Source organism: Trachymyrmex septentrionalis, unplaced genomic scaffold, assembly GCF_001594115.1.
Source record: "Trachymyrmex septentrionalis isolate Tsep2-gDNA-1 unplaced genomic scaffold, Tsep1.0 scaffold6, whole genome shotgun sequence".
In the NCBI taxonomy this organism is placed as follows: Eukaryota; Metazoa; Arthropoda; class Insecta; order Hymenoptera; family Formicidae; genus Trachymyrmex; species Trachymyrmex septentrionalis.
This window is the reverse complement of record NW_017305778.1, coordinates 3,037,160-3,055,586: the sequence shown is the minus strand read 5'-3', so window position 1 is coordinate 3,055,586 and position 18,427 is coordinate 3,037,160. Positions and strand designations below refer to the sequence as shown.

The following is an 18,427-nucleotide window of genomic DNA, read 5'->3' as shown; positions in this document are numbered from 1 at the left end:
TGTTGTAGATGTTCAATATGTTTAGCTTCATGCTTAAGGTGTTGTAGATGTTCAATTTCTTTAGCTTCATGTTCAAGATGTTGTAGATGTTCAATTTCTTTAGCTTCATGCTTAAGGTGTTGTAGATGTTCAATATGTTTAGCTTCATGCTTAAGGTGTTGTAGATGTTCAATTTCTTCAGCTTCATGTTCAAGATGTTGTAGATATTCAATATATTTAGCTTTATGGTTAAGGTCAGGTGTTGATTTACCGGAATCGGAATAAAAGGCTTTTACATCGGGCGTTGTAGTGCCCGATGTCACAGTCGTAATCGTTTCCTTGATAATTTTTTCCGCAGGTTTGGTACTTTCCGTCAATTTTTCTAATAATTCCTCGCCGGCCAAAGTGTCCGTGCTCTCTTTGACGTCTGTCTTTGTGGTAACTTTTCCGTCCGGTCCAGTAATCGTGGTTACAGTCGTCACGATTCGCTTTATATCGGCGCTGGCTGCGTCAGACGCACCTTCGTCGCTCACAACCTTGTAAGTTGAACCTGAGGTAGAATCTGTGTAAATTTTCGAAGGATCAACTTGCGCTAATTCGGTATCTGCTAATTCCTCTGTCACAATTGTTCGCGTTGTTGTTGTTGTAATAGTCTTCATATATTCGTCAGAATCTTCCTTCGAGTCACTGGTTTCTTCATCAGGGATAACAATCTCGCGTCTGATCACTTTTGTGATAATTTCAGGCTCGTCTTGCTCAATAATTTCGCGTTTGACAACTTTAGTGACTACTTCCGGCTCGTCATGTTCCATAATTTCCTTCTTAATAATCTTGGTAATCGCTTCAGGCTCATCTTGTTGAATACTCGACTGTTTAATTCCTTTGATTGTTTCTTGTGGTTCAATTTCTTTCATGACTTTAGTTGTCTTCCCAGATTCCTTCTCTTTAATCACTTCATGTTTGATTGTCGTCTTACTTACAATAACGTCGTCATCAGATTCGGCTGCATGATCGGATGTAACTATCCCCGCAGTTTCTTCAGGTTTATCTTTATCGACAGTTTCCGCAATCTTGCTTTCTCTCAATATCGTAACAGTTTGAGCAGATTGCACAGCCTTCGTGTCTTCCACATCTGTTTTCGTTATGTGAGTCGTGGTCAAAGTAGATTCCGATAACTTTTCAGGCACTTTACCGGTTGGTTCGATTTTGGAAGCAGCGTCATGTGTAAATTCCGGGGTCGATTTTCCAGACAATGTGGTTATATGTGTCGTTCGCATCTCCGTCATACCACCAACGAAGGCCTTGTGAAACTGGCTCTCGTAATCCGGTGGATAATCGGATTTGTCCAACTGTTGCTCATCCGATTCCGAATACATACCTCTAGCATCATGCGGCAGTTCGTAATCTACCCTTAATCTTCTCTCGTAATGATACATTGCCTTATCGTAGTCTTCTGGTTCTTCCTCTTGATAAATTTCCACATCGATCACAGATTCTCTTGGGATCTTCCTCTTTAATATAATTTCCTCTATTATCTCTAGGATAATATACCTGGGTAGAGAAGTCATGATAATTATCTCTTCGAGTATCACTTCCGTAATTTTCTTTCCTTTTTTTATATATTCTTCCTCCAAGAGTTTTTCGATTTCCATTCGCTTCTCTTCCGATATCAGGATCTCCTCATCTATATGCGGCTCTGATCGAGCTGGACTATCCTGAGTTGATTTGTCGGAAGGAATAGGTTCCGGACTTAAGCTGGGGCTAGCAGAAAGCGCCGCTTTCGAATCCCTGCCATATCGATCGCTCCCTACAGGAGATATTTTGCCATCCAGACTTTCGCCCTTCGTAGTATCGCTTGATTTTTCATGACCGTGAATGTCCTCTTGAGTAACATCTTGAGTTATTTTTTCGAAATCCACGCTAGCTGGCATGACAGGCTTCTCTCTTTTTTCAGAAATGTCCAGATCTTTTTCTCCCGGTTCTCCTAAGTCTCCTTCAATTACGGTATTCCTAGGTATCTTTTTCTTCATAATGATCTCTTCAATAATTGTAATGAGAATGTATCGCGGCACAGATTTAACAATGACCATTTCTTCCAAGGCTTCCGGCGTAATCTTCTTATTTTTTATAATAAATTCTTCAATAATATATTCTTCTACTTTCGCTCTTTCTTGCGGTGCCAGCGGTTCCGTTTCGGATTCTTTTCTGTATTGAGGCTTGGAGGAGGCTTCGTCGTCTACGAAATCGAAGACTGCACTTCTAGGCATATTTTGCCGGTTAATAATATCCTCTATTATCTCCATCACTATAAACTGGGGCACCGAATACGTCATAACTAATCTCTCGATTACCGTCAGACTGATCTTTCTTTTCCTCACGATGAACTCATCTAAGATGTATTTCTCGATCTCCGCCTTCTTCTCAGCTGTCACTTTAATAACATCTTCTTCTTCTTCATCGTCTGATTTCTCTACCTTGCTCGGCTGTCCGACATCTGGTTCTTTAAAATCGGCAAATCGTTTCTCGCGGATCTTCTGCATTTTTTTCTCGATTGTCTCAGGAGAAGTTATAGGACTCTTACTATCTTTCTTACATTCATCCTTCTCGTCAAGTGGTTTCTCCGTGTCGAAATGTTTTTCCTCTTGAGAAAGTGGCTTCTCTGATAATTTGTCATCGAATAAACTGGCTGTTCTAGATCTGGCCGGTGTTTTCTCACCAGCATCAAAGACGCTTTGCGAACGTGATCTATCCTTCGGAGTTTTATCCACTGGCGAACTAGCTCGCGACGATTTAGCAGATTCATCTTTTGGGATCTTTCCGGTATCCAAACTGGGCGAAATTGATCGTTCTCCCTTTGCTTCTGGTATTTGTGAAACTTTAATATCATCAAGCCTCTCACTGGCAACACTGGATGATCTAGACTTGTTCTTTTGATCGTCGATTAAACTTGGCGAAATTGATCGTTCTCCCTTTGCTTCTGGTATTTGCGAAACTTTAATATCATCAAGTCTCTCACTGGCAACACTGGATGATCTAGACTTATCCTTTTGATCGTCGACTAAACTCGGTGACTTTGAGATATCAGATGGTGATTTCGGTTCTGTCTTATCACTGATAATGCTTAATGATCTTGTTTTATCGACAAAATCTGAATCGCCGATTACGCCAGACGTTTTTAATCCGTCGACATCTATTTTCTCTATTGGCTGTTTATTGTCATCTATCGGCTTATCAAAAACAATGCTTGGAGATACCGGTCTGTCATGCGATATAATATCGTCTGACTTAATGTCCATTTTTCCGGAAACTGTTGAAGGTTTCTCCTCCATAGCTTTTTCGTGCGGTATTTTCACGTCGACGAAATTTGGGGATTTGTCACCAGTACTTTCATAATATTCTTTAACACTACCCTTGTCATCCGATGTCTTCTCATCGGACTTATCACTAGCAACACTGGGAGATTTGCTTCGATCAACAGGTGGTTCTAATTTGTCAGGAACAGGCGATGTCGATTTTTCAAATAATTCCGCTTTCTCACTCGCAATACTTGATGATCTAGATTTATCGACTGGTGGTTCCATCACGTCTTTAAAATCTGGTTTTTCCTCCGTAACACTGGTCGCTTTCGAGCCATCGACAGATTTCTTCTCATCAGACTTTTCACTTGTTATGCTTGGAGATTTGCTCCTGTCAGGTTCTTCCTTCTTATCCGGAATTGGCGATTTTGCTTTTTCTACTGATTCTTTCTGATCAGACGTAATACTCGTGGCACTAAGTGACTTGGATTTATCCAGCGACGATTGTTCTGTAATATCCGTTAGATCAGTACTGCTCGGCGATTTCGATCGATCATCGAGTCCCTTCGAATCAGTCATAGCACTCATTGCTGATTTTGATTTTTCATCAGATAGTTCTATGACATCCTTTAAATCCAGTTTCTCTCCAGCAATACTCGGAGATTTAGAACGATTAAGCGATTCCTTTTGTTCTCCTGTAATACTAGAAGATCTCGATTTCTCTGCGGTGACATCCTTCAAATCTGGTTTTTCTTCAGTTACGCTTGGCGATTTGGACCGATCTGCAGGTTCTGCAACATCTTTTAAGTCTATTTTTTCTCCTGCGATGCTCGGAGACTTGCTGCGATCAACTGGTTCTTTTTGCTCGCTCGTAACACTGATGACACTTGGAGATCTTGACTTCTCCATCGATATATCCGTCACATCCTTCATATCAGGTTTTTCGCCGGCGATACTGGGTGATTTTGAGCGATCTGGTTCTTTAGATTCGCTAATGCCGCTTGTTACACTCGGTGATCGTGATTTGTCTAATGGAGGTTGCATTATATCTTTCAAATCCGATTTATCTTCTTCAAGTTTCGGAGATTTCAACACATCTTTTGATATTTCAGGTGATTTCGCTACTGGAGACTGTTCCAGTTTGTCGTCTTTAGCACTTGTGACACTAGGCGATCGGGTTCTCTCGAAATCTACTTTTTCTACAGAAACGCTTGGTGATCTAGAACGGTCACTTACTTTCTTGCTATCTGATTTATCACTAGCTACACTGGGAGATCTATCTTTATCATGTGATTCTTCAGTCTTATCAATAGCTTTAGGCGAATCTGGCCTATCAAAAATAGGAGATTTTGGTTTCTCTAAATAACGTTCCGTCACATCTTGAAGGTCCGGCTTATCCGCAGCTATGCTCGGTGACTTGGAACGTTCGGCCTCTTTCTTCTCGTCGGATTTATCGCTAATCGCGCTTGGAGATCTAGCTTCGTCAATTGGTCCCTTTTCGTCATAATGTTCACTCTCGAAAATAGGCAACTTTTCACTTATCGTTTCTTTCTCCATAATACTAGGCGATTTCAACTTATCAGTTTCTTTCTCATCGACTTTATCACTTAAAATACTAGGGGATTTATCGAGAGATTTAATATCTTGTTCGGATTTTTCTAAAGATATTGGTAATTCTTTGTCTACGGCTGGTTTAATTTCTTTAATAGATTCAGGTAATTTTTTTATGTCTTTTTCAATAGCAATATCTTCTTCGGTAATAGGTACCTTTGCAAAATACATTTCAGATTTATCTGTGGGTGACTTCGAGAAAATTGTCTCAGCTGGTGAAACGTCCTCTGAATGGAGCGATTCAGGTGTCTTTGGAATACTAATCGCTTCTTCTTTCTTAGGTTCTGGAAGCATCTTCTCGATTGGAAATTTTGATTTTTCAGCTAATTCTATTGAAGATTTCTGCGTTGTTGTATCAAGAGGTGAAAAAGATCGTGATTTTTCGATTTTTTCAACTGGAGAACTAGGTTTTTCGATCTTTTCTTCAGCTGGAGATTTCACTTTTTCAATTTTTTCTGTATCTTCCTTAGTCGAAGATTTCGGTTCCACTTGTTCCTTTTTAGGCGACTTCGGAATATCTTTTTCGGCAATTTTATCTGATACCTCCAAGTCTTTTTCCACAGGAGATTTTGTAATATCTTCTAATTCCTGTGATACCTTTGGCTTATGCAATTCTGATTTTTCCAAACTGTCTTCAAGATCCTGTGAATCACGAGGACCAGCAGGTGACTTTTCCAAGCTGTCTTCCGGAGTAATCTTATCCTTACCTTCTGGCGCAGATTTTTCGGAAATACTATCCTTTTCGGGAGTACTTATGTCCGAACGCGAGTCTTTATCTAAAAGTAATGAATCTTTATCTGGTGTAGATTTAGCAGATACATCCTTAAGAGAATCATCTGGAGTGACGGTTTTCGTAAAAGTTATGCTGCCGTTTGGACAGATCTCAGTTTCCTCTCTACCATCCTCGCTACATGCTGTAACCAGCATCCTTTTAACAGTTCCATCGTCAAATGGTTTTGGTATATTTGCTGCTAATGTTTCTTGAGGGCTCTTCTCTTCCTTAGTTATTGGAGCTTCTTTAATTTCTGTGGTCTCTAATGGTTTAGATTTCTTGTCGTCTTCAAGTAATTCTACTTTCGGCTCTTGTGTGAAACCTGTTGCATCTGCGAGCTTTGTTTCTGTTTTCACTTCTTCAGCAACTTTTTTAAGTTGTAGTTCCTCGATTTCTTCTTTAACCGCAGGCTCAATCTCTTTCATTTCAAGTTTCTCGTCAATTATTTTTGAGCTTGGTGTAATTGATTTAGAAATATCTGGTGCGTCAATTGATGGTCGTTTATCGGAGAAATTTTTGGATGTTTCCTTACTTGAGTCTTCGATTGAAGGCTTTTCTACTTTGTCGGAGATTGATGGCGTCAATGTTGTAGCAGTCTCTTTCTGAAGAGTGTTATCTGTCTTTTCTTTAGCCTCGTCTAAATATTTCTCAGTAGTATCGACAATTTCCGATATTTCGGATATTTCCCGTTCTACAAGTTCTCGTTTCTCATCAATTGGTTTAATATCCTTTGCAATTTGAAGCTCTTCTATTCCCACCTTCCCTTTGGTTTCTTGCACGAACTTCTCGTCTGCTTCGATCACTTCACTTGTGGTATCTTCCACAGATTCTTCAATGTCTTCTTTTTCTTTCATCTCGCTCGCTTTCTCGGGAGATTGTACATCACGTACTTTATATTCCTGCTCGACAGCTTCGAAGTCGTCAATCACGTCTTTCTCATGTTCCTTCGTAACTGAAGACGGAATCTCTGAAATCGCTTTCTTCTTTATATCAGCTGTATCGGAAATCCTTCTGGGTATACTAACAAATCCATCCACTTCCTTCTCAACGTCCTCCTCTTCGGATGTGACCGATAACTCCTCTTCAGCGCTCATTTCTTGCTCAAGCACATCTTCTTTCTTATCTTTTTTTAACTCAATTGGACTTTTTTTCTCTTCAGTGCTGGACACTTCTGCGATCGGTTTCGTTTTCTCAGTCAGTATTTGCGACTCTGGTCGCTCTAGAATTGCTTCCTCCTTAATAATATGCGATAATTCTTCATCGGTTACACTAAGTATTGTATGTCTCGGAATTTTTCTGTTAATGATAATTTCTTCGATAATCTCAATAATGATTCTCTTAGGCACCTTCTTTTTACCACATATTTCTTCAAGTTTTTTAATATTAATGTTATCTCCCTTAGTAATATATTCGTTAATAATATATTCTTCAACTTCTGCTCTTTCTTGCAAAGTTATCGATTCCGTTTCTGGAATCTCTGTCTTCAGAACGCTAGGTGTCTCAGCGACTAATTTTTCTTTCTCATCTTCGGGTGTCTTTTTAGAAATTGCTAATAATTCTTCCTCCGTAATATCAAGTACCGTGTTCCTGGGAATCTTTTTTTTAATAATAATTTCTTCGATAATTTCAATAAGAATTTGCTTGGGCACTGTCTTTTGAATAGAAATGTCGTCGATTGTCGATGCGGTAATCTTTTTCCCTTTAGTAACATACTCATTAACGATAAATTCCTCAATAGGCTTAAACACGCCTTCATCGGTCAGTTTTTCTTCTCCGGTTGGAGCATCAGGAACTTCAGCAGCGAATTCTTGTTTCACAGGTATGTCTATTTTCTGTTCCTCTGTTATCTGTTCCTCTGCTGATTGTTCTGACGAATCTTCCGGCGATTTCTCTTGAATTATTTCCGATAATACTTCTTCAGGAACGTTTAATATCATATGCCTAGCAAGTTTTCTCTTAACAATGATCTCTTCAATAATTTCGATGACAATCTTTTTAGGCACAACTTTCTTAATAGAGATTTCTTGAACGATTTCTATGGTAATTTGTTTTCCTTTAACAATATATTCGTTAAGGATATATTCTTCGATCTCCATTCTCTTTTCAAGTGTAATATATTCCTTCAGCCTCAGAATCTCTGGATCGTCTATCACACTTTCTCTGGGAAGTCCCTTCTTCGTGATAATCTCTTCGATAATGTAAATCACCCTTTCTCTCGGGATGCGCTTCGTTACGATGATATATTCGATCACTTCGATAGTAACCTTCTTCTTTCTTGTGATAATCAATTCCTCGATTATTTCTTCAACTGGTACTTCCTTGCTGAGAATTTGCTTGATATCCTCTGGCAATTCACGATAACCAATTTCTAGTCCTTCGTCATATATCTTGTCCGTGACAAATTTTGGCGAAGTTGGCGTAGAACCAGGAGTCACCAGCACTATCTCCGCCTTCGCCGGCGAAATCTTTTGCTCGAAGCCGATCACGGATTCTTCTATCTCGTCCTCCAGCTTCTTCTCGAAAGATGGCCGTTTTGCTACTTCTTTCACGCATACGTCCTCGATACCAGCCTGCATTACATCTACTCGAGATGTATCATCGTCCGTTGGTTTTTTATGTTGATCGCAAATATGTTGATCATCTTTTAATATCTCCTCACAAATTTTTTGCGCATCTCGTTTATCTTTTGCCACGTCCTTTATAGGCGATGTTATTATATCGTCCTTTTCTTTCACCACTTTTACACAAGGTTCTTCTTTTACCTCGAGAGTATCAGGTTTCTCGTATGGAAGTTTGTCGGGCTTTTCAAATTTCTCAAGCTCTTTATGAACAGGGAATACTTCAGTAACATCAACTTTCTTTGGCATCACAATATCCTCGTGAGCAAGTTTGAGATCCTCTTCTTCTATTTTAGCAACCTTCTCTGGAGATATTTTTTCACTTGATATAGAAGGCTTTCTTTCCGTCAAAATTGGAGAGATTTCTTCTTTCGATGATTTTCTGTCCGTCGAAATCGGTGAAATCTCTTCTTTTTTAGGAGCTTGCTCGAATAACGTTTTGTCGAAAAGAAAATCGTCTTCTCTGAGAACCTCGGCAACTTTCTTCACAATTTCTATGACATCCTTGGGTTTATCTTCGAGCTCGATACCGGCAGTGCCAGCAAGGACTTCTCCGACATCCCTAACAGCTTCTTTCATGTCTCTATATGGACCCTCTATTTCCTCTTCGTATTCCTCTTCGAATTCTTCATCTTTTGGTATAGCAAACTTGACTTTCTCCGGTTCTTTTATGTCGGGCAAGTGGCTCTCGATATGTGGCTTTATTTCTTCCAATTTCTCAGCCACCCCTTCCAAAGTATCCTTTACTATATCTTTCAGAGCGGATGGCGTTTCATGTATCTCAGCTATCTCTTCTTTAATTTTATCTTCCAAAGATTCCAATGAATCTCTTAAACTATCTTTCACAGTTTTGAATTTTTTCGAAGCTTCTTCCAAAAGTGCCTTTACCTCTTCTACATCTTCTCCGATATCTTCTTCCTTCAAAAGTTCAATTTCCTTCGCAATTTCCTTGTCTTCAATTAATTTTGTTGGTGAAACGACGCCTGGTGATACGTCTTTTGCAAGAAATGATTCCTCGATTTTGGCTTCTACTTTTTTAATTTCATCTAACTTATCAGTAGGAAGCTTTTCTTCGATATCCGGCACACTCTTCCTCTGTGCATCCAATATCTCTTCCTGTATAAATGCCGAGGTTTCCTTGATGGCAGCTACTTTCACGTCAACAGTAGTAGGTTTCACCTCTTCGAATGTCTCGGGCTTGTCAACGACCTTGCCAATTTTAGGGAATACCTTCTCTATATCAACCTCTTCCAAGACCGTCTTCTCTTGCACTTTTGGTTCTTTTGGGGAACTTGATTTTGAGGAAGATTTTTCGTCGGAATCCTTCTCAGAATCCTTCTTTTTCTTGGTCAATTTATCGATACCTTTTTCAAATTTATCCGCTACCTTGCCAAAGAAACTAAAAACACCCTTCTGCTCTTTTGCAGGCGGAGTGGGCGATTTTTTATCTTCTTGCGCAGTTGGCGATAGTTTCTCCTCTTTTCCCTTCTCGAAATCTTCCATCCTGTAGAGCTTAGGATCGACTTCTTCATGAACCGGAAGATCAGCGACCTCGTCTGGTGTTTTAACAATGTCTCTTTGCAAATTCGGCATTGCCTGGCGAACATCAAATACTTTGACTTCCGGCTTGGCAGCCGCGATAACAGTTTCCGGAATGACTTCCTTTTTCAGCTTTGCAGGAGCATCCTTCTCTTTTACTTCTTCAATAACATGTTTCTCGTCAATATCCTCTTTTATTTCATCCAACGGTATTCGCTCGTCTTCTGGTAAAGTCGGAGCAGTTGTAGTGGCCCCCGATTCTATTGTCGAGATTCGCTCCTGAGACTCTTCCATCTTTTCGAGAATATTCTCTTTCTGATCGACATCCGGCTTTATGTCCGTATCGGTTGTTTTTTTCTCCGATGAATCTAATTTGTCCGGACTTAAACTGGATGGTTCTTTCGTGACGTCCTCGCTGTCTTTTTTACCGGAATCGTCCTTCTCTTCGACTTTCTGTACGATTTCGGCTGCGGATGCAATTATCTCTTTTACTTCTTCCTGTAATTGTTCCTTATGCTCCGAAGATAACTCAGCGATTTCTTTCTCTCCTTTATCCAAAATCTTTTCTACTTTTTTTTCCGGACTATCATCTTTTTCCTTCTCCTCAGGTTCCTCCTTCTCGCCCTTTTCCTTCATTGCCTCCACGTCTTTTAGTACTTTTGCCTTTTCCGACTGAGCTTCGTCAAGAACGTGCTTTTGTTCGCCTTCGCCGCTCTGAGCAGAATCTTCGGTGTAAACCTCTTCTTTCTCCACAATAAGATATTCGTCCTCTTCAGTCAATTCCTGACTTTCTTTTCTAGAACCTTCCTTCTTAGGTACATCTTCAATCTCGGCGGTCACATCCTCTTCTGTAATATCCTCCTCTTTCTTATCAGTGGCTTCAGCCGTGATTTCATCATCACCTTCAAAACGATCGTCCTTTCGGATTTCTTCGATTCTTTCCGCCTTTTGTAAAACAGCTTCAATTTCTTCCACTACCTCTCGCTCTTCTTTGAGATCTGCCAATACTTTACTTTCTATTGAATCTAATGATATATCTTCAGATTGTTCAATTAAGCTCTTATCAATCGGTTTTACAACTTCTGGTTCTATGCCAGATGGAGTGGAAACCGTGGATGAATCGGTAGTGCCTTTGTCGCCCTTCACTTTACGAATAACACCGTCTTTGTCCGATTTTACAGAAGCGGTTGGAGTACTGCGAGTAGATTTCGCCGGACTACCCGGAATACGGGCTTTATTGGGACTAACCGGTTTCGCGCGACGACTGATCGGCTTCCTGTCCATTGGTTTAGGTTTTGCGGTCACCTTGACAATTGGCGCTGCAGAATCCTTCACGGCAGACTTCTCGACTTCAGATTTCTTCTGTTCCACTACTTTCCTGTTGTTAGCTTCCTTAGCACTCTTGGCTGGAAGACTTGGAGCAACCTTGACCGCCGGTTTCACTTTCGGTACAGCTTTCGATATCTCTGTCTTTGTTGCAGCACCATTCAGAGTCTTCTTCGGAGTAGTCGGGGAGGATTTCACAGCGTCTCTTTTCTCTGCACCAGAAGGTTTGGCTTTTTTCTCAATCAACTTCGGCTTCGGAGTTACTTCGCTTTTCTTCAACTCAACTTTCACCTTGCTTTCTTTTGGTTCTTTCTTTTTTGGTTCTGGCTTGGGCTTTGGTTCCTTAGGTTCCTTAGATTCTTTAGGTTCTTTAGGTTCCTTAATTTTCTCGGGCTCCGCTTTGATTAAATCAGTCTTTTTCACATCGTCTTCTCGTTTTTCGGGCTTCTCCACTTTCTTGGGCTCCTTTTTCACCTCTTTCAGTTCTTTTTCAATTTTCTTCTCTTTTGCCTCAGTCTCGATCTTCTTATTTTCCACAACTTTCTTCGTCTTCGTTTCGGTCTTAGGTTTACTAGCAGGTATAATTGTCGATTGAGGGATGCTCTTGGGTATAGTCTCGTCTGCGGCCTTGATGGACTTGGGCTCCGATGGTTCTCTCTTCTCTTTCTTTGACTCCAAAATTTTCTTGGGTTCCCTCTCGATAAGACTAAGTTTTTGCTTGGTTGGCTTATCTCTGAGTGTCGCTAAAGACACTGACGGTGACAGAGTCTTCGCTGAACATACTGGATGCTTTAAAAAGTCCAAATGTTTTAATCGTTCAAAACCTTCGAAGATTTTATGTTGCGGCGTACTACCGGGAAAGAGAATCCGCGTGATGTTATCTTCGGGATTGGCCGGTTGCCAAACTAGAAGCGCGCATATCGACACAAGATTCTGTATCGGGAATGTGAGATTGTTCGAATCTTTCTTATGAGAACCTGCAAACAGCTTCGAATCTGACGTGTGCCACTTCGCCAAGAATTCGCGCACTTCGCGACTGTCCTTGCTCGGGCTGAGCACGTACATATCCAGCGTGCCGTGGCCCACCTTATGATAGAGGTTGATCGGATCGGGATCTCTGTAGCAAGGATGGGCGCGAAGATTAATGTGTCGAAGATTCATCACCATCTCTTGTCCAATATCAGTGAGATTGAAAATGAGCGGATCAATGTCCTTATCGCCGTCGGGTGAATTTGATTGTCTTCTTTCCTACATTATGTATATTTTTAATGAGAAAATATAGTGATTTAACGATTATTACGAAGAATTTTAATTATTATTGTCATAAAATATATTGAATTTTTTTTTAAATGAATTAAAAACAATGACTACTTACGACTAAGTTACAGAAGAAATGGCCGATCTGAGGATAGACGTGCATCTCCTTCTTCTTGCGAAGAACGCTAAACATGCCTCCGATGTTACTATTATTTATCCTAGTGACTAGAACAGCATCCAATCGGTCGAGATGCCTGGTGAAATCCCAAAAACATGCTTTCCTAGCAAAGCCGCCGTCGACGAGCATGTTGAAGCCGTTTATACCGAAAAGCGCGGCGTCACCTTGCCCACCGGGGAAGACGTATAAGGTTGGATGGCTAAATCTAATGTTTCCAACGACGTCGGACGGTTCCATGAGCTGATCCAGTGTTTGCGACACAAGGTACTGTCCGATGTAATTAGTAAAACTCATGATAGCTGGCACGCCGGCTGTGAGAACATCGTCGGGGTTTACTCTGACTCTGCAAGATCTGTTAATTAAAAGTACATGAAATATTTAAGAAAGAAGTATTATGCAATATATTATTTATATTTTCAATTTTTATTTTTTATTTTTTGTGTGCAATATCCTATCTTTTGTTATACATGAAACAGCTTCTATTATTTGACAGCAATTAAAATCGATCATGTAGAAAAATGTGCAAAAGAGATATACACCTGCAACAAGCCTCTTTCGACAATCGATTTGTCGTCCAATCGCCGACACCCGCGCAATGTATATCTACGGTAACGCTATTCTCGTAGGCACGAAGGACTCTTTGCACCTCATGTTCGCTGAACGCATCCAGAAAGTCTGCGAGACTGAAGGTTCCATCCTGAATATTAAGAATTGTTTGTCGTTTTGTAATTCAAGACTATTCTCTACTAATATTTCGCACAATTATTAATTAACGTTTCATTTTTGGCAAATAACAATCGAATTTATTTGTACAAAGTGTAAATACCTGTAGTATCCAGGAACCATTACCACCGAATGTGTATCCAGCGTGTATGATGTGCCGATGTTTCGTGAAGCTTGCGAGGAGATTGCGAATACACTGTAATAATGTATTCGTCTGTGGGTGAATGAGAACTTCCGTTACGAGGTTCTCGGTGGCATATTGAATCAATCTTTCGCCTGAAAATTTCATTTTCATTAATAACTTATATGACAATAATAATTAATAACTTCTACGACATAATAATAATTAATTATTCATAATATATCATAAAACGAATCAAATCAACATGTTTGTGACAATAAATTACCATTTCTGGCTTCTTCGCCTTCGGGGGCTTGCGCTACTAAGGCCAATAATTCCTTCTCCAGATCTACGTGACAACTGTCCTTGTCCCATGATAGAAAACCTGTAACAATCGAAGAAAAAATCGGTTAAGTATAACTGAATTTTTGAATCTTCTTACTCTATACATGTTAAGCAGATATTGATATCGGAAAACTTGTGGAATGGAATTTGCATATAAATCACTGTTCATCTTCAAGATTGAGTGTAACGTTAGGTATTCTGGTGACATGCTCTCATGAACTTGGCCAAGCTTTTCTGAGCTCTGATATTTTGAACGGAAACTAGGTTGTTCTCGTTTTAGATCATCACTGTGTATGCGCGATTATGTTGAATTAGAGAAGTCAGCTCACCGAAATTCACTGTAAGCAATTATCTATCTTGAAAATATATGAACAACAGAGAAAATACATAATCAGGGGATTATAAATGTTATTCAACTTTATAATTTTTCTAAAAAAGTCTTTTTAAATATTGAAAGAGAGAGAGAGAGAGAGAGAGAGAGAGAGAGAGAGAGATTAAGAGAGATATTTTAAATATTGCTTAAAGTATTTTTAAACATGGCCGAGTATAAGATGTTTATAGGTGAATGGAATAGTAGGTCATAACTGCGTATAAATGTGTAAGGCTGCAGTGGTTTGGCTTCATAGAATAGGGATAGTTCAGCCATCGAGTGATGTAAGGTTAAGGTTAAGATGTTAGAGACTGTCAAGACTAGTTATAGATTGATTGATGAGAAAAGTAAATTAAGTATTACATTATAACACACACAATTTTCTCTGATGTTTTATCAACAAACGTATCGGATGTAGATTGAAACGGATATAAAAAATAATACATTTTTATTTATTTATATTTGCGCTGATTTACAATTACAATTGTGATAAAGTGATTTGACTTTACGTTTAAAATTAAAAAATACCGTTTATATAAAAATTAATGAATTATTTTTATTCAAGGCAGAAACAAAAATTTATATTATAAGATATAATTAATATCTGGTAAGAAATTGAATAATTATCTATTTATAATATATTATTATTATTATTATATTATTTATTATTAATAAATTAAAATACTTGTAAATGTTCATTTAAAATTTTAGAATAATTATATTTTTACTATACGAATATAAAAGATTATAATATAATAAATACGAATTACGCACAGTTAATGTAAGAAAAGAAAAGAGAAAGTGTATCTCAAAACTTAATTGAATAATTAGGATGAATGAATCAGCAGTTGCAGTTTGTCATAAGGGTTGCTTGGGGCGGTCGTTTTATGACGTCACCAACACCGCACCCCGTCACGTGGTTCCTTACCAGCTGGCAATCGATCGTCGCACATCCTGTACCCACCCTCTATTGCCAACTTTAACGCAGAGATACTTCACTTTTGATATCATACAAAAATTTTCCGACGCTGTCAGTCAAGATAAAAAATTGTAAAATAATTATAATGAAAACAATAAGAAAAAAATTAAGAAGACCAAAAAAAAAAAATAAAAGAAATTATTCTTAATAATGACTAATATGACTAATACGTTATTATTGTGCTTTATAAATATGTTGAATGTATCAAATATATGTTTATTTATTAACTTATAAGATATTGATAGCGCGCAACATCTTATATATATCTTTAGAATCAATTCTCTACAATTTTTGTAAATCGATTTTATCACTCAATATTTCACGATTCAATCCAAGTGCAAGGCTTTTCTTAGATTCTTAGATTCACTTTCACGGAAATATTAAAGAAAATTTCACCTAAAATCTTGTATGGAATTAAAGAATTGATGATACAGCATAATGGAATGTAACTCGTTGCCAAGGGAGTTCGGACTCGATCTCGCGTAATTCTATACTAGCGTGTACACAGACAAGTCTGGTTCGAGACGTTGCTTGGCAACGTCGTAGTATCAATCAATGCCGAGGATAGAGAGGAGCCGGGGAAAATTAACGAAAAAGAAGAAAAAAGGAGAAGAAAGGCGCGAGCAGAAGGCGTTAGTTGGTGCAACGAATTCCGCGCGGCTTCCTCCCTGCCTCCAATTTTATCCCGCAATAAGTAAATACGTGTTGCATACTTTCCAGTAAACGTGGACGCTATTATTAGCAGTTCAACTGACGAAATATATATCGCATTTTCGCGAAATTACATTCGAAATAGCGAATACGCGAAATATGAATTATGCGAACACGCACGCACATTGTCAAAACGAACCGAACTCATTAATTGATCAATTACATTCCAAAGCTTTCTGTGCAATTTCGGCTGTATTATAGTTTTTGAACAGTTAAATCTTCAGATGGTTTAAGTCGATTAATGTTAACAGAAAAAATGGTATATGCGATAAATTGAAAGGATCGCAAGTCCATTATATCGAGTTTTATCTGACATCAAAAAGTTACATTGTTAGAGCAGAACACACATCGAGCTCGACGTGTCAAACTGATCGGAAGCCCTAAAGCTGATACAAGAGAAGCCGTTTCTTAATGCTCATAGCTGAGTGCCGTTAATTCTCACTGACCCCTATAGGTTTTGACTGCGATATCAATATCAGAAGCATCGCAATCACAAACGAGTCCGAAAATTTGCATAGAACAAATCTTCTTGAGCGAAACGTTTGGTCACGTCAGACTCGATTTTTTTCAAGATCAAGATATAAAACGTATCGGTCAAGATTCGAAAACAATTTTTTAAATGCAGATTTCGTTTGCTATGAGCACGCAAAAATAATCTCTGCATTTATTAAAAGAAATAAATTTATCAAAATTGTGATTTTTATTCATAATCGCATCATGACGCAACTTTGTCAATTCTTATTGATCTATTTAATATTGACGAATTAATGGAGGCGGATTAAAACTTAAATCACATCTTCACACACATCTGAAACATGTTTCATGTTTTATTTACATTTGTAGCTCTCGCTTTAGATAAATAATATTCTTGCGAGAAGCAATGCAAGTGTGAGTCTTTTTTCTGTTTATTTACTAGAATGAATCTTCTAACTTCTAATTGGTATCAACATGCTGTGTGATATGTTACCTTACCGCGTTGGCTGCTAATTTACTATTTTTAATGATGACTATTTAATGAACTCGATCGTTCGAAATGGATAGTGTTAATCCATCGATGACTATCATGTCTAATCATGGTAATCATTTAATCAATTAACAGAATCAAAATACCATTAATTAAACCGCATGAGAACATCGGCAATGCGAATCGATTGTTCAATGATTCTTCAAGTACTAATTAGTACAAAAATAGAATGAAGAACATCGAACAAATCAATTCTCGAGCATTCCGGGCTTTAGAAATTCTTTTCCAATTTTCGAGACTTGTTTTCCAAACTCACTAAATACTCACAGAGCGTTCACTTTTGTAAATTTATTTTATAAACGGCAACAAACCGAAGATAAATATGGTTTACAACTGCAGTTAAAGGCAGCCTGGTCGTTAATTGAAACAGATGTTTTAATTAAATTGCCCACGGGCTTTATCCGCGAATTTCCGTTCGACAGAATAAGCCATCGCGCCAATCAAAGAAACCGCGCGGAATTTAAAGCTCTGAGTAATCAAATAAATCGTGCGTTAAAAAAAGCAAAAATATTTAGCTATGAGTTTCGATAAGTAAAATGAAAAAAACCTTGCGACGTTAAAGTGTGGCTCGAATGATATCTGCCGTCGAGTGGACGAAAAATGGCGCTGGATAATCCGTCAGCGATTTATCTCGCGAATACTAAAGGGCGCCGTTCGTTCTACCGAAAATCCCCGGCTTTAATCCCGTACGATATTTTGTCATCGTCCAGATTCGAGTACGCGAGTACGTGTGAGCGCACATACACGCAGCGCACATTTTCACGGAACAGACCGCGGACGTCGACGTATCCAGCGTATTCCACGGTTTCCTGCTTTAGAGCGTGACGTTCTGACACGCCACTTGTGCCATACGCACAATGGGGATGTATCTAAATAGGCGATCGTCGTGTGAAAAGTGTAGGAGGACTATTCACGATCGACCGTGGTAATATATACGGCGCACGTCGCAATATATTACATTTACAAAAAGGGGAAAAAATCCAAGGCCAGCTTTATCTAACAAGGTTTTCTCTTCGTACCGCTAACTCGATCGTCCTCCCTGACCTATAATATTTCTGCTCCAAGCGATGTTTTTCTCCTTTCTAACTGGCGTCGCAAAAATAAAAATGCCGCGAATGAACGTGATTAGATGTAATCCGATGTAATCGTCGCTCAAAAAATGTTCATCTCACCCTCATAAACTTACAAAATATGTAGAAGAAATATTTGACACTCGATGTCCCTATGGATTAGCAACTTAAGCTAAGTATAGACAAAACTGCGTTTCCTCGCGGTAGCTCCCGCCTCGCGCATCCCTTAAAGCACTCGCGTTTCTCGATTTGCACATTTGACTTTTCTTTTTTCTTTTTTTTTTTCTTTCTTAGACCGACGACGGATGCCGCGAATGCTGGGTTTGTCCCGACTATGTTTAGAAATGGTTTCTCGTTGTCCTGCTCGCATGCGCCTACATGTGTGTAATGAGTACACGTGCGACATGAAGTATCGCTTTAACAGCCGGCAAAAGAGATCGTTACACATGTAACTGTACTGTATATATTATATCGATTCAAATTTCTCTCCTAAAATGTAATAACATTT

General features: G+C 38.9%; 1 protein-coding gene across 1 annotated transcript in view; it reads right to left on the bottom strand.

The window, feature by feature from the left end:
• LOC108752284 (microtubule-associated protein futsch) overlaps positions 1–18,427 on the bottom strand; it is a 53,943-nt gene that overhangs the window by 3,146 nt on the left and 32,370 nt on the right. Inside the window, exons 5-9 of the mRNA XM_018493011.1 lie at positions 13,707–13,805; positions 13,403–13,575; positions 13,116–13,273; positions 12,517–12,928; positions 1–12,389 (exon numbers count right to left, since the gene is read on the bottom strand). Coding sequence (XP_018348513.1) covers positions 1–12,389; positions 12,517–12,928; positions 13,116–13,273; positions 13,403–13,575; positions 13,707–13,805 — 13,231 coding nt within the window. The remainder of the gene's footprint in view (positions 12,390–12,516; positions 12,929–13,115; positions 13,274–13,402; positions 13,576–13,706; positions 13,806–18,427) is intronic.